We start from the raw sequence: 12,752 nt of genomic DNA, 5'->3' as shown, positions 1-12,752 counted from the left end.
TTTTAGCTGAATCCTCATTATAAATTGATGGTACAATTTAACCCTTTGTCTGAAATAATTTTATAATTGCAGGTCCTGTGGTTGCGGAGTAAAATATGAATTAGTTGCTGTAATGGGAAAAAAAAATTATTCCAGACTTGCCAACATTAATATTAATACTAATATCAAATCTGCAATTCTCTGTTGACAAAAAATTGAGAAACTCTGAGTCTTAGCTGAGTGTTTGGAGCCTAGATTTGGGACAAACAGAACAAGGAAGTGATGATCTCAAGTAAAACCTGATATAAACTGGAGGACTTCTAAAGATAAAATGCACCCAAAGGAAACAGTATTTAGACTTTGAATCTGTATGATCAACAGGTTTTCATAGATTTACAAATATTTCAGCAGATAACAGCTTCTCTAACCTGATAGCAGTGTAATCCTGGAAGCCTTCAGCACAATGAATCTCGCATGTTTGAAACACTCAATATATCTATTCTTAAACCATGTGTGGACTAAGCATATCCCAGATTATCATAGCAGAGATGCATTGGAAGTATGCAACTTCTCTTTTTAAGGACATACTGAATATGGATAAAAGTACATAGAATCATAGAATGGCCTGGGTTGAAAAGGACCTCAAAGATCACCTAGTTTCAACCCCCCGGCTGAATGCAGGGTTGCCAGCCACTAGACCAGGCTGCCCAGAGCCACCTCCAGCCTGGCCTTGAATGCCTTCAGGGATGGGGCATCCACAACCTCCTTGGGCAACCTGTTCCAGCGCGTCACCACCTTCTGTGTGAAAAAATTCCTCCTAATACCTAACCTAAACCTCCCTTGTCTTAGTTTAAAATCATTCCCCCTTGTCCTGTCACTATCCACCCACGTAAACAGTTGTAGCCCTCCTGTTTATACGCTCCCTTCAAGTACTGGAAGGCCACAATGAGGTCCCCCTGGAGCCTTCTTTTCTCCAAACTATACAAGCCCAATTCCCTCAACCTTTCTTCACAGGAGGGATGCTCCAGCCCTCTGATCATCTTAGTGGCCCTCCTCTGGCCCCATTCCAAGAGCTCCATCTATAATGTTAAGTACCTCCATGCTCTGTGGATCAACCAGCAAACTTGATCTGTAGAAATTATTTTCTATTCTCCCATGCTGTCATTCTTGTATGCGTAAGAAAAGCCCATTGTAAATATGCAGGGTACTTTTGAGGAAGTGTACAGTGTTATTCCATGGCTCAACTTCTCTTCCTTTAATGATCCTAATGGTGGAAGTCATTTTAGCTGACAATTATGTGAGTCTTACCAGGGACATGACATCAGCACAGACCATTCCTTAATTTGTATGTTTTTATCAATATGTCCATGGATGGTGGACACATATCTCCAATTCCCCAATCTCTTCTTGAAAGACCATAATTTACAACTTCTGGTGCTTCTGGGATGCCACCTTTTGTCACTTCCAAGCTTAGAAGTATAGAAGTTGCAGGGGAAACTGTAGAGGTGCAGCAAGTGGTTTAATATTTTCAATTTTTTTAATACATTTATACATTATTTGCAAAAAGTATACACTCTCATAATGGATATACATGGCTAGTCCATGCTGCCATGTGAGGGAGTAAGAAAGGAATATAAAGAATTAACTTGGGCTCTGTAGTTTTTATTAGAATTTTTGCTCAGTTATTTTTTATCATTTTGTTCATTTTTCCCTTAGATTGGGTAAATCAGCAAGAACATGAATATTTAGAAGGGTATGAATGGAAAAGGGATTGCATACCATATCTGTAGGGTAATTTTTCAGTCTAAACAAGTGCACAGATAGCCAATACATATGAGTGGAGACTTTGCTACAAAAGTGGAACAGTTATAATTGTACTAATATCTATTTTCAAGTGACAAATTCAAAGTACAGATTGATGTTAAAGGAAAAATAATGTACGAGTTGGAAACGCTGCTGCTCTGGAAACACAAATGCTCAGTGAGATGCTAAACATCTGTTAGTCTTGTGATAATTGTAGAACTTTTCAACCGCTGTATAACAAAGCACAGGAGGAGGAAGGAGAACCAAATGACATGAACTTCATCACTTAATGATTCAGTGATTCTCTGTGGAAACTGTGAGTGCTTAATGCTAGCTTTGCCAGATAATATTAGCTATCTTACACTCAGCACAGATCAGCAGCTTTGGCAGAAGTGTATTATCAGGGATTTAACAATTTCCGGTGGCTTTAATATTAACTGTTTTCCACAGAAGCATTTCTGCAGCGTAATTCACAGGCTAAGAAACGTATTCTTATAGGTTTTTTAGACTATAATCTATGGACTTTTGTAACTTGCAACAAAGTACTAGAGTAAAAATCTTATATTACAGCTCTTTAAGAGTATTGTGAGATCATGTTGGCTAATATTGATGAAGTGGTGGAAAGTTCAGTGATCAACTTGGGAAGCAGATAGGGGATAAAAGGAAACAAACCATAGCTGTGAAGTGTGTTTTGCTCTAAGCCAAAAGAAGTCAAATTCTTTTCAGACTTCACTCTAATCACTCTTCTATTGTTGCCTGAAAAAGATAAGTTTTTCTTGCAGAATTTACTGGACTGTGGGACCATTTCAAATTGATTAATTGTGTGGAAGTTCACTGCTGAACAGGCCATACAAATGATTTTTTTCCAACGCATCTAATAAGATGATTACTGCTTGGGTTTTGCTATGAATTGAGGCATAACAGTGTCCTATAGATAAGCTCTCTTCTTACTTCTTTGAAAATAGATCTAGGGATTAGGGAGTTCAGAACTCGGGCAAACTGCATACCAGATGATAGGAACAAAGAGAGAGGCATGCCTGGACTCCCGATTTTCATCTTTAGGCTTTTAAAAGAATTTCTACCAAAGGCTCAAGCTTATTTCTGCTTTGCAATCTGTTGCTATATATGATCAGTTGAATAATCTGTTTTGAAATATTTTGGTAATAGAGGATATGCCCACTCTTGTGGCTGGAGGCAAGCAGTGATAGAAACTTGAAAGCATATATTCCTTTTGGGTATCGTCAAAATGCAATGATTCTTGTCTGAGTAGCTCTCCAGCATATTGGAAAGACACTTTTAGATGAGTTTGGTACAGGTAGGATTCATGCTAGCAGTCTGGAGGACTGTTTTTGTTTGGATTTGGCTGATTAGATACTTAAAATAATAATCTCCTATTTCATTTAGCGTAGATCAGAAAGCATTTTTAAAGCAGTGTTCGATAGTAATAGCTACAACCAGGAGAGTGGAATAGCATTGTAACTTAAGTATGCTTATCAAGATTTGGTTGACCAACTGTGTGTTTTCCTATGTCTGATGTTATGTCTAAGAGCCTTTGGTGGAACTCCCCATCAGTACAGATCAGATCATCTCTGGGAAGAACCAGGAACACATTCAAAGACCAGGTTAGATGCTGGAAAAGGTGCAGTTACATCTTACTGGAGGCAATGTGGTAGGGGATTCACTGAGTGAACCTCGTACAATACAAAGTCTTTGGTGGATCTGCAGTTAGTTAGCATTAAGGAAAATGCTGATGCTTGTCCTTTGAAACTCAGTTTCTCTCTCTCTTTTTTTTTTTTTTTAATTAAGGAATATTGTTACTATGTTTTCTAATTGAGTTTTCTTCTCTTTTTGTCTCCTTTTTAGTTATGTTTCGTTTATATGATACAGATGGAAATGGATACCTGGATAGTTCGGTAACTTTAAATATTTTGTTGTTTTAAGACTATGCCCTAATGGTACACCTATAGAAAATTACATGAACCTTGAATTAATAGAACCACTGTAAATTATAGTTAATAGAAAGTTGCCTGTTTTGAAAGCAACCTTTGAGTATTTCTTCCGTTAAGCTGCTGTTTCTACAACCATAAACTTTTTCAAATGCCGACAATGCTAATGTGGAGTCTTATTTTATACTCTTCTTATTTTTATCATAATACTATATAGGACACATTAATATGGCTCCTAAAACTCTAATATGCCTCTGTGAGATGTATATGAAAGCAACATTTGCAAAGATTTCATTAAAATGGGAAAGCATTCCATACCTGAGTTTCAGGTGTTCTGACTGTCTGCCTTGTGCACAAATATCCAGCACTTTGGAAAGTCAGGTCACACATATAGCAGTATACACTGTGTATCACTATTAATTCCTTTTGAGTGATTTTGAGATTTAAGTGAAAAGTTCACGTGTCTCTGTAGTTCTAACTTAATTTAGCCTGCAGGTTTCACCTACAGTTGATTGTCATAGATTTATGAGGGTGTGTTCCAAGATTTATGTAACTTTTTTTTTTTTTAGTTAATAGTTAAAGAAAATATAACATTTTTATAGACATCTCTGGTTAAGTTCACTCAGATAATACGTGTATTCTTATGTCTAGAATATTTCCTACCGTTAATATTAATGTAGGATTTCTACCTGGTGCATTTCTCAGCTGACTGACTATAGGGGAAAATCTTTGAATTTTAAATCTAAATAATTCAAACTCATGAGTTTTGATTCTTTAAATTAATGGAGTTGAAGTCAGAGTAGTCCTGGAAATTGCACTGGCAAAAAATTAAAGTCAGATAATTTAGAACAAAAGTTTTTTTATTCGTCTTTCTTTCATGTCGAGTAAGGAAAGTAGATCATCCCTAATTAAAGAAGCATGCCAGCTAGGAGCCCCCAGACCTTTCTTCTCACACAGAAAACACTTTTTTTTTTTTGTGAGGGGAAATACATCTATGTATACGTAACATATTTGCTTTTAAAAAATGTAATTATTTTCTTGTTCTGCTCGGTGGGTCTCTGGTTTTAAGGTTCACACAATGAAAAGTTATTTTTTTAAAAGAAATTAAGATTAGTTGTTTATCAGTTAGTGATTAGAAGTGAAGTTTTTTATGTATGTTTTAGTGCTGATAGTCACTGAATGAATAGGTTTGAATTATGAGTTGTTTGCAGTAGAATTTTTAATTTTAATATTGCACTAAATATGATAACTCTTTTTCTTTCATCTGTAGGAGCTGGAAAATATCATTGCACAAATGATGCATGTTGCAGAGTACCTTGAATGGGATATTACTGAACTGAGCCCAGTAAGCATCGCCAGTTTTTGTGTCCATACAGGCAGTTTTTATTCATTTTGTGATTCTTCATGCCAACATGAGATTCTAGATATTAGCAAGACAGAAATAATAATAGTCTGTGCTCCACTATGGCACTGTCAATTAACACTTTTCTCAAATTTTTTTCTGATTATAGATGCTCTGTAAAGCATTCTTTGGTAAAGTTGAAGGCTTTTCTTCCATGCATATAGTAACTAATCTTTATAACACAACTAATTTACTCCTGAAAATTTCTTAACATTAATTGTCTCTTGCTTCTACGTAGTAAGTACACAAGGGGCACTTTTGCTTGGGAAATTTATGTGCTAATTATTAATATTAGGTCCTAATAAAATGTAAATATAAATAATTGCATTTCATTTTCTGAACTGGTAGGACTCAGTATAGGTACCACATAAATAATATATATATTTTTTTGCACATAGATGAGAGATCATAGATCCTGCATGTCTGGTTATGTTAGAGTATGGAATTTATTACTCTTTTCATTAAACTGTGTAGATTCTTCATGAAATGATGGAAGAGATTGACTATGATCATGATGGCACTGTTTCTCTGGAGGAGTGGATCCAAGGAGGAATGACAACGATCCCACTCTTGGTCCTTCTTGGATTAGAGAATGTAAGTATTAACATTAGAGCATCAAGTTTCTGCTTGGATGTCATCATGGTCCTCAAGTCTTTTTTCTCTATAACCTGTATAATGAATGGCTTTACTTGTCTTTACTATGTCTGAATGTTGTATAAAAAACAGAAGTATGTCTTCAAAGTCAGAGCTACATTTGAATGTCTGAAACAACATCAGCTCTGAAGCTTCAAGTTACAAAAAGCTCATTAGTTTGTCCTATTGACAGCATATAATGAATTGCTAGCTGCAGAAGCGTCTTTTAAGAATGTTTTACTTCTCATGTGTATTTTAGAGCTGGCTTGGAGTGGTATCTTGGCAACTCCACATGACGATGTGCTGTGTAGCTCAACCATAGTGGATCATGGGACAGTCTAGGTTGGAATGGACTTTGGAGATCATTTGTCCAGCATCATATTGAAAGCAAGGCCTCAGATTATTTTATCCCGTGTCTTTTCAAGTCCTGTCTAGAACAATGGCAGTGACACGGACCCAGTTCTGTGGGTGGCCGCTCCCAGGGTTTAATTGTTCTCATGGGAAAAAGTTGTTTTTTTCACACCAAGATGGAATTTCTCCTGCAGTAATTCTTGCCTGCTAGCTCTTATCCTATCATAATACATCAATGTGAATACGTTCTTCCATCTCTTTAACTACCTTATTAAACTGTACTAAGTAGCAATATCAAAGTGAACACTTAGACCAAAGGATGTAGTGCTGTGAAAGAAGAGCTTAGACTCTATACATTTACAACATCACATTAAAGATAAGGCAAATGTAATGCCATCAATTTTATACCTGTTCAACGCAGCTGTTCTAGATCTGGCATGTTGCCAGTGCCACCTGCTGTCCTGTATTTGAGCTAATTTTGAGTACATGTATCTTAGCATATGTTTCAAATGTTTTTTTATTTGATACAAAACATTTTTTTTATTTTCTGAAGTCATTTCCAGATACTAAGGTAAAACTATACATAATATTGACCTTTCTCTGTTCATTGCTATGTACTGAACTAAATCTAGGCTATAGTCGCTCCATGGTATCTTAGTTTCACAAAGAATAGTCAAAGTTTCCATATAAAAGACAACTATGCATTTAGCAGAAGATATAAAATTCTTACAAAATATTAATAATCAAACATTTAGCTCTTACAAATCAACTTACCACAGAAATAGCTGAACTGAGGATAACTTAAAGTCCATTTGGATCACTGTATGTACTAATTCTCTAATTATATATATATAAGGCACAGTGAAAAAAAAAAAACACTAATTCCCTGTCATCAATAGGCAAGTCTTTGTCAGATTGTATTCCTTTATTTCCACGTATTTACCCTAAGCAATGGGCGGCAAATTCTCTGTGGAAATCAGTATTGCAGATAAGTGACGGTCATTTTCAATACGTATTTCTCATTTACAACAGATGTTGCGGCTATTCTGTGAGCATTTCGCAGTGTCTGCACTTCTTTCTTTCTCTATTTAAAACTACTTAATTCTGTGGTAAATTAATGTAGGTCTTTTTGTAGAGGATAATTCTCATGTTAAATCAAAAAGCCATGTTATTAGAAAGAAGCCATGTAAACGTACATTCTTAGGCAATTTATCCTTTTGAGTATTTTTACAAGTTATTAGGCAGTTTATCCTGCTGTGAGTCATTTTACTAAGGAAATAATAAAAATACATGAACAGTGATCAAAATTCTGTAGCCTGCTATCAGCATGGGTCAGTTTCTATCAACGCTACTCCACGTGTTGAAAAAACTGAAATGTACATTGGTGAAGAAAGTATTATAATTCTATGCAAAAAAAAAAAGTCTTTTTTGTCAATTATTATAGTTTTATTAGTTGAAAATCTGTGAAAAAAATGGGTAGGACAGCAATTAATGTTTTTTTTTTCCATATATTTAATGTGGATTAAAAGGCTGTTATCTAGAGAGGTGTACAAGCCATGTGGCTAGTCATTTACTAATGATTTACTAACAAATGATGCTGTCCTCTAAAAGGGCTCATGTTTTTCTTGTCAAGTTTAAAAGTGCTCTTGATTTCTTAAGTCATTCATTCACATAGCGCTTGGGGAAAAAGACAGTTTTACATTTTCCATCAAAATAGCAAAAAGTTACTTCTGTTTGTATACAGTTATAAATGATCAAATCTAGGTATTTTTTAGAGTACAAAGAAATTAAATCTAGAAAGTTTTGTAAATATGTAAAGATAAAACTACTTAATGCCTGTCTATAATTTTGTGTAATCTGTTAGTGTAATTTTGATGGATTATAAAACCAAACTCTTATATTAATGCAAACCATTCAAATTAGTGGAATGGTGCTATTTCTGTTTACATGCTACTGTTATGTTTTGCAAACCTAGCCTATCTTTCTCCTTTTAGTGACTACAATGAAAAGTAAGATAAGAGGACTCTGGAATCAGATAATAAACTTCTGATATCTTTTCATGGGATGATCAAAATGTGAAAATAAGGGAATATCCCACAGGCTCATGCTGCTTAGACACGGTCAAATAGTCTTGTTGAAAATAAAGAATTGATTAATCAAGTGTCAAACTATGTGGGCACGTAGAATTAAGTAAAATTCTCTTATTTTCCAAGTCATATTAACTTGCTCAGGAAAAAAAAAAAGCAAAAAAACCCACCCCAACTAAACAGCAGTAACCACTATGAACAAGCACACAAACAAACAAGTGCATAATTTTCTCACCTTCTTTTAACTTTAGCTAATTACTCCTTGGTCCTGTGTTGAAACTGGTCAATAATGAAACTTTAAATCCATGTAGTAATCAGTTTACGTCTAGTGTGTTAGTGACAAAAGATTGTGTCTGTAACTTCTTTAAAAAAAGAACAAAATAAAATCAAATATAATAGTCTGATAACTGTGATACCAGTGAAGACTTTTGTTAGTCTGGGGGGAGGGAGGAGATAAAGTTAGTCCATTAGTAACTTTCTTCAACATACGTAACACTTATACAGAGCTTTAACAAATATATATTGCAATAATTATTGTATATTATTTTTGTTACCTATCTTAAAAAAAAAAAAGAAAAAAAAACGAACTATAGAGGAAACCTTTGTATAAGTACTGCAATTTTTAGTAATAAATATATGAGGCAGGGTTTTTTTTTTGCTATGTGTCACATTTTGGCTACAATTCTCCCAGTCCTTGTCAACTTCCTGTGTTTGTTTTTGCTTCTTAAGGTAATAGTTGCTTTGTCTCCCATTCAAACACAGGTTGGACACGGAGATGTTCTTACTAATTGCACCTTCTGATTGACAATTACAGTCTGGGAAAGTAGCCTAATACATACTAGTGACCATTAGGCCATTTATTCTACTCTTCCACAGTAGAAACCGTAAAAGATTCTGACTTCTTTATTTTATTCTTCTTTAATCTAAGTTGATCACAACTGTCAATGAGGTTTGAGAGATGCCCTGTTGACTATCCAAACAGAAGTCCACATGTCCTTTGCAATTTTGACACAAAAAGCCATTTAATTACAATTTGTTTTTAAGGGGTCTTATCAGCCATATACATTATACTCTGCGCTACGAGTTCCTCTCTTGCACAATATTATTCCACCCTATCCTGATAAAAGCACTTGATTAGTATTAGAAAATAATTCCTTGTCAGCTATTGATTTATCATGATGGATCATTACTGTCACCTCTGTCAGAGATCGAACAGCAGGTAGCTAGCTATAAACTACAAGTTTGCAGGCGGTAGTGTTTAAAAATCTTTAGTTTTATGAGTGGAAAGTATTTTATTCCCTACACAGTGACCACTAGATGTCACCGTTGCACTGTAGCTGGTAATCTATAGCTGCCGAAAAGCTGCCCTAAGGTAAAATTCAACAACAGGAGATGCTTCGTAGCTACCATAAATTGTCATCAATAGTCTGAAAACAGGCTGCTGTGTCTTTCTTTTAAAACTTTCTACCTAGTTCATCTCCTTTCCCAAAGCAAATATACTCTGAACACTTACAAAATCAAGAAACAAATCTCAATGAGGCAAAAGAATTTCTGTAGAAGTGTGACGATGCTACAGTTAAAACAGAAGGCAGTACTCTTACAGTTTTGCTTTGGTTCCTCAAGCAGCAAATATTTTGATACCATAGTCAAAGAATTTAAAAGGTAACTTTTGAATAGAATACTTGTGCGTGAGTCCACATGTGGGAAATACAGCTTCTTTTATTGCTTGTTACATTAACGATGACTGACTTTTTGAGCTCTGTGTATATGAAATAGGAGCCAAATTGGATACTTGAAAACATTTCCAAGTATGGTGTTGATCTGCTGCACCACAAAGAGACTCTCTCAGGCTGAGCTCTGAAATGGTTGTTTAATACTTAGACAGTTTACTAAACTTGTATTCCTTTCATTCAGAGAGGAGTAAGGGAGATCTGCCTGCCCGTATAAGAATTTGTAGCTTACCTACACTTTTAGTGCTAACTCTCCAGTTAGAAGTAGATTCACCCTAAGTGATTACGAGTTATTTTAGCAATATTATTATGCATCGTTGCCAGCAGAGGGAGTTATGTTAATGCTTCATGAGATCAGGAGTACAAAAAAACAGGAGCTTCAAAAAAAAAAAAAAAGTGTGCATACCTTTTTTTTTTTTTTTGACTGTTCTATCTACTTTTATGCTACAGACACTCCTGCTTCTTTGTAAGAGGTTTGAAAGTTCCTTTCTTCACTACAACCTTGCCTTTCCTTTTGCCTGTAGGTTGTTAAAAACCTAGGAGAAACCAGGAGAAATCTTTCTGAGTGTAAGATAAATGGAATTTCATAAAAAGATACAGATTTAATGTTAGTTAAAATATAATTACTGCAGCATTTCTAGTGACTACTAATTCAGGAACAGAGAAACATGGTGGTTTGGCTAATTATGAAGCTTGTCTCAAGTAATGAATTTACCTTCCCATGCTTCCTTTTCTGTTCTCTGCTGTCATTTCCTGATGTGCATCTTAATACCTAAGCATTTCTGGGTGATCAAGCTATAATACTGGTCAGTTGATGACCGGGGACAAAAATATTTATCTGTTTTTCAAATATTTCTTCCCCCTGCCCCAAGATCACATGTGCAATCCCACCCACCCCACTGAAATTCTTGGAAGTTAGGAACTCTCCCAGAGGTCATGTCTCTTGAATGAGACTACTCCTTTTCCTGTTGGAACAGACTTTGAACTCTCTCTCTCCAAACCCAAAGAAACAAAACAAAATCTGACATGAATTCTTTGCTGACAGTCCAGCAAAGAAATGTAGAACTTAACTGCATTTGTATTTAAATGGGGTGCTGCGTGATTTAATGGACACTTCTCACTTTCCCAGTAACAGAACAGTACTCAAAGATCAGTCATAAAAATGTCTTCAGGTCATATAAATATTTTTAAAAGAAATAAAAGTAAAATAATAATAAGCCACAAAAGAATAACTTAGCAGACTCCCTTGCATACTTCTCCCTTGATTACTTGTTACTGAGTCTTCTCATAGGAACAACTGAGCATGCTGATACTGCGTTCCCTATGGCTATTTTTGTAGGGGGTGATACTTAATGGGATAAAAAAAATCCCGCAATTTTTTTATTTTTTAAATCTCAGTATCTGGGTTTTTGTGCTTGAAACCTCAAGATCTCTTTGTCTTCTTTTATTTACAAATGTTTTAGTAGCTGTGGTAAATTTATGTTGGACCTGAGTAGGGATGCGTAGCTAAATTCTGTGAAAGTTTCTACTGATTCTAAGGCTGTTTTTTCTTGGTTGATTTGCTTTTTAAGGTCAGGTCCTTCTGGCAATCAAATCTGTGGCAGAAAGGTCAGAAGCATAAGTTAAGAGAGCCATTGTTAACAAAATAAATGTTACTCTTGTCATTATGTGCTGAAGTCTGCATATGGCATATGGAGGCTTCATTCTCAGTGATGTATAATGAAGTGAGGAAGAGATTTTTACTGTACCTGCCCTGCTTTGAGATTTTCGTAATGACTATTTGTTTTTAAACTCTTTCTCAGGATATGGAAGCAAAATTACTGAATGCCAATAAATGCACCTATGTGTCAGAATTGTGGATTTTATTCATACTTAAAGACTTGCATTGAGAGGGCTTTGTTTCATGTTATGTCTTTTTTTTTCCTTGGCAGTGTTTTAAAAAGTTATGTGCATGCATAATCATATGCAGCACTTTATTGCTGATTTTTGGCAGTGCACAAGAGCAAAAATTTAATTTGCTACTTTCCAAAAGTGCATTGTGTTTATGTAATGGATTTGCATCAGTTGCAGTCTGTAACACAGTTAAGTGTTTTAATTGGCAGAACACCCACATCAAAACTTGTTTGTTTTTCTGATAAGGAAAATGCCAGCTAAGTTGGTCCATATGTTCTGTTCAAATAAGAAGCGACATATTCACATGTAATAGCCATTCTTTAAAAATAAAATTTAAATTTAAAAAGTAACACAAAACTAATGTGGAAGAGGGCATGTTTATGCATAATCACAGATTATTGTTATTTTTCAGAAATAGCAAATATTTTTGTGAACAGAAGCTGGTCAGCCTGTATTTTAAATGCTTGTAGTTTATGTCTGTATCTGTTGATGACCCAAGTAATATATGTTGAAATGAAACTGCACATTGTTCACTGTTTTGGTGGTGTTGTTTTTTTTCTTAGAAGGATTTATATGGTATTTATTGTCTAGTGAGTAACTTTACTTTCAGAAGACTTGAACCTTACCTAATGTGCTGTAGTTTAGCAATAGTTCAAAAAAATGTTGAATGGTGCAATAAAATAGAAATCAGAAAAGAAACTGAAGGACTCCTTCTAATGAAATACATTCTCTTCAGCTGCCAATCATGGAGGAGCTTGACAGGCTTCTAGGGCTTCACAGCTGCAGAATCTATTTCTGTTCCTTCAGGGGAAATTGCAAAACTTCCACACTCTGCCAGCCTGAGAGTTCGACATTAGGCAGCCACTCTGCTCTTTCTGCAGAAAGGGGACCCTCACATTGCCCAGTGGCCAGAGATGGCATTTGAACT

At 35.3% G+C, this 12,752-nt stretch overlaps 1 protein-coding gene across 7 annotated transcripts in view; it reads left to right on the top strand.

The window, feature by feature from the left end:
• Positions 1-12,752, top strand: part of DGKB (diacylglycerol kinase beta) — a 347,802-nt gene that overhangs the window by 87,284 nt on the left and 247,766 nt on the right. For all 7 annotated transcript variants that reach the window (XM_021388186.1, XM_021388187.1, XM_021388184.1 and 4 more), the window contains 3 exons: positions 3,646-3,695; positions 4,999-5,073; positions 5,605-5,724. In XM_021388186.1, coding sequence (XP_021243861.1) covers positions 3,646-3,695; positions 4,999-5,073; positions 5,605-5,724 — 245 coding nt within the window. The remainder of the gene's footprint in view (positions 1-3,645; positions 3,696-4,998; positions 5,074-5,604; positions 5,725-12,752) is intronic.

Source organism: Numida meleagris, chromosome 2 (assembly GCF_002078875.1).
Source record: "Numida meleagris isolate 19003 breed g44 Domestic line chromosome 2, NumMel1.0, whole genome shotgun sequence".
Lineage (NCBI taxonomy): Eukaryota > Metazoa > Chordata > Aves > Galliformes > Numididae > Numida > Numida meleagris.
The sequence above is the reverse complement of the archived record's forward strand: the minus strand, read 5'-3'. Positions and strand labels throughout refer to the sequence as shown.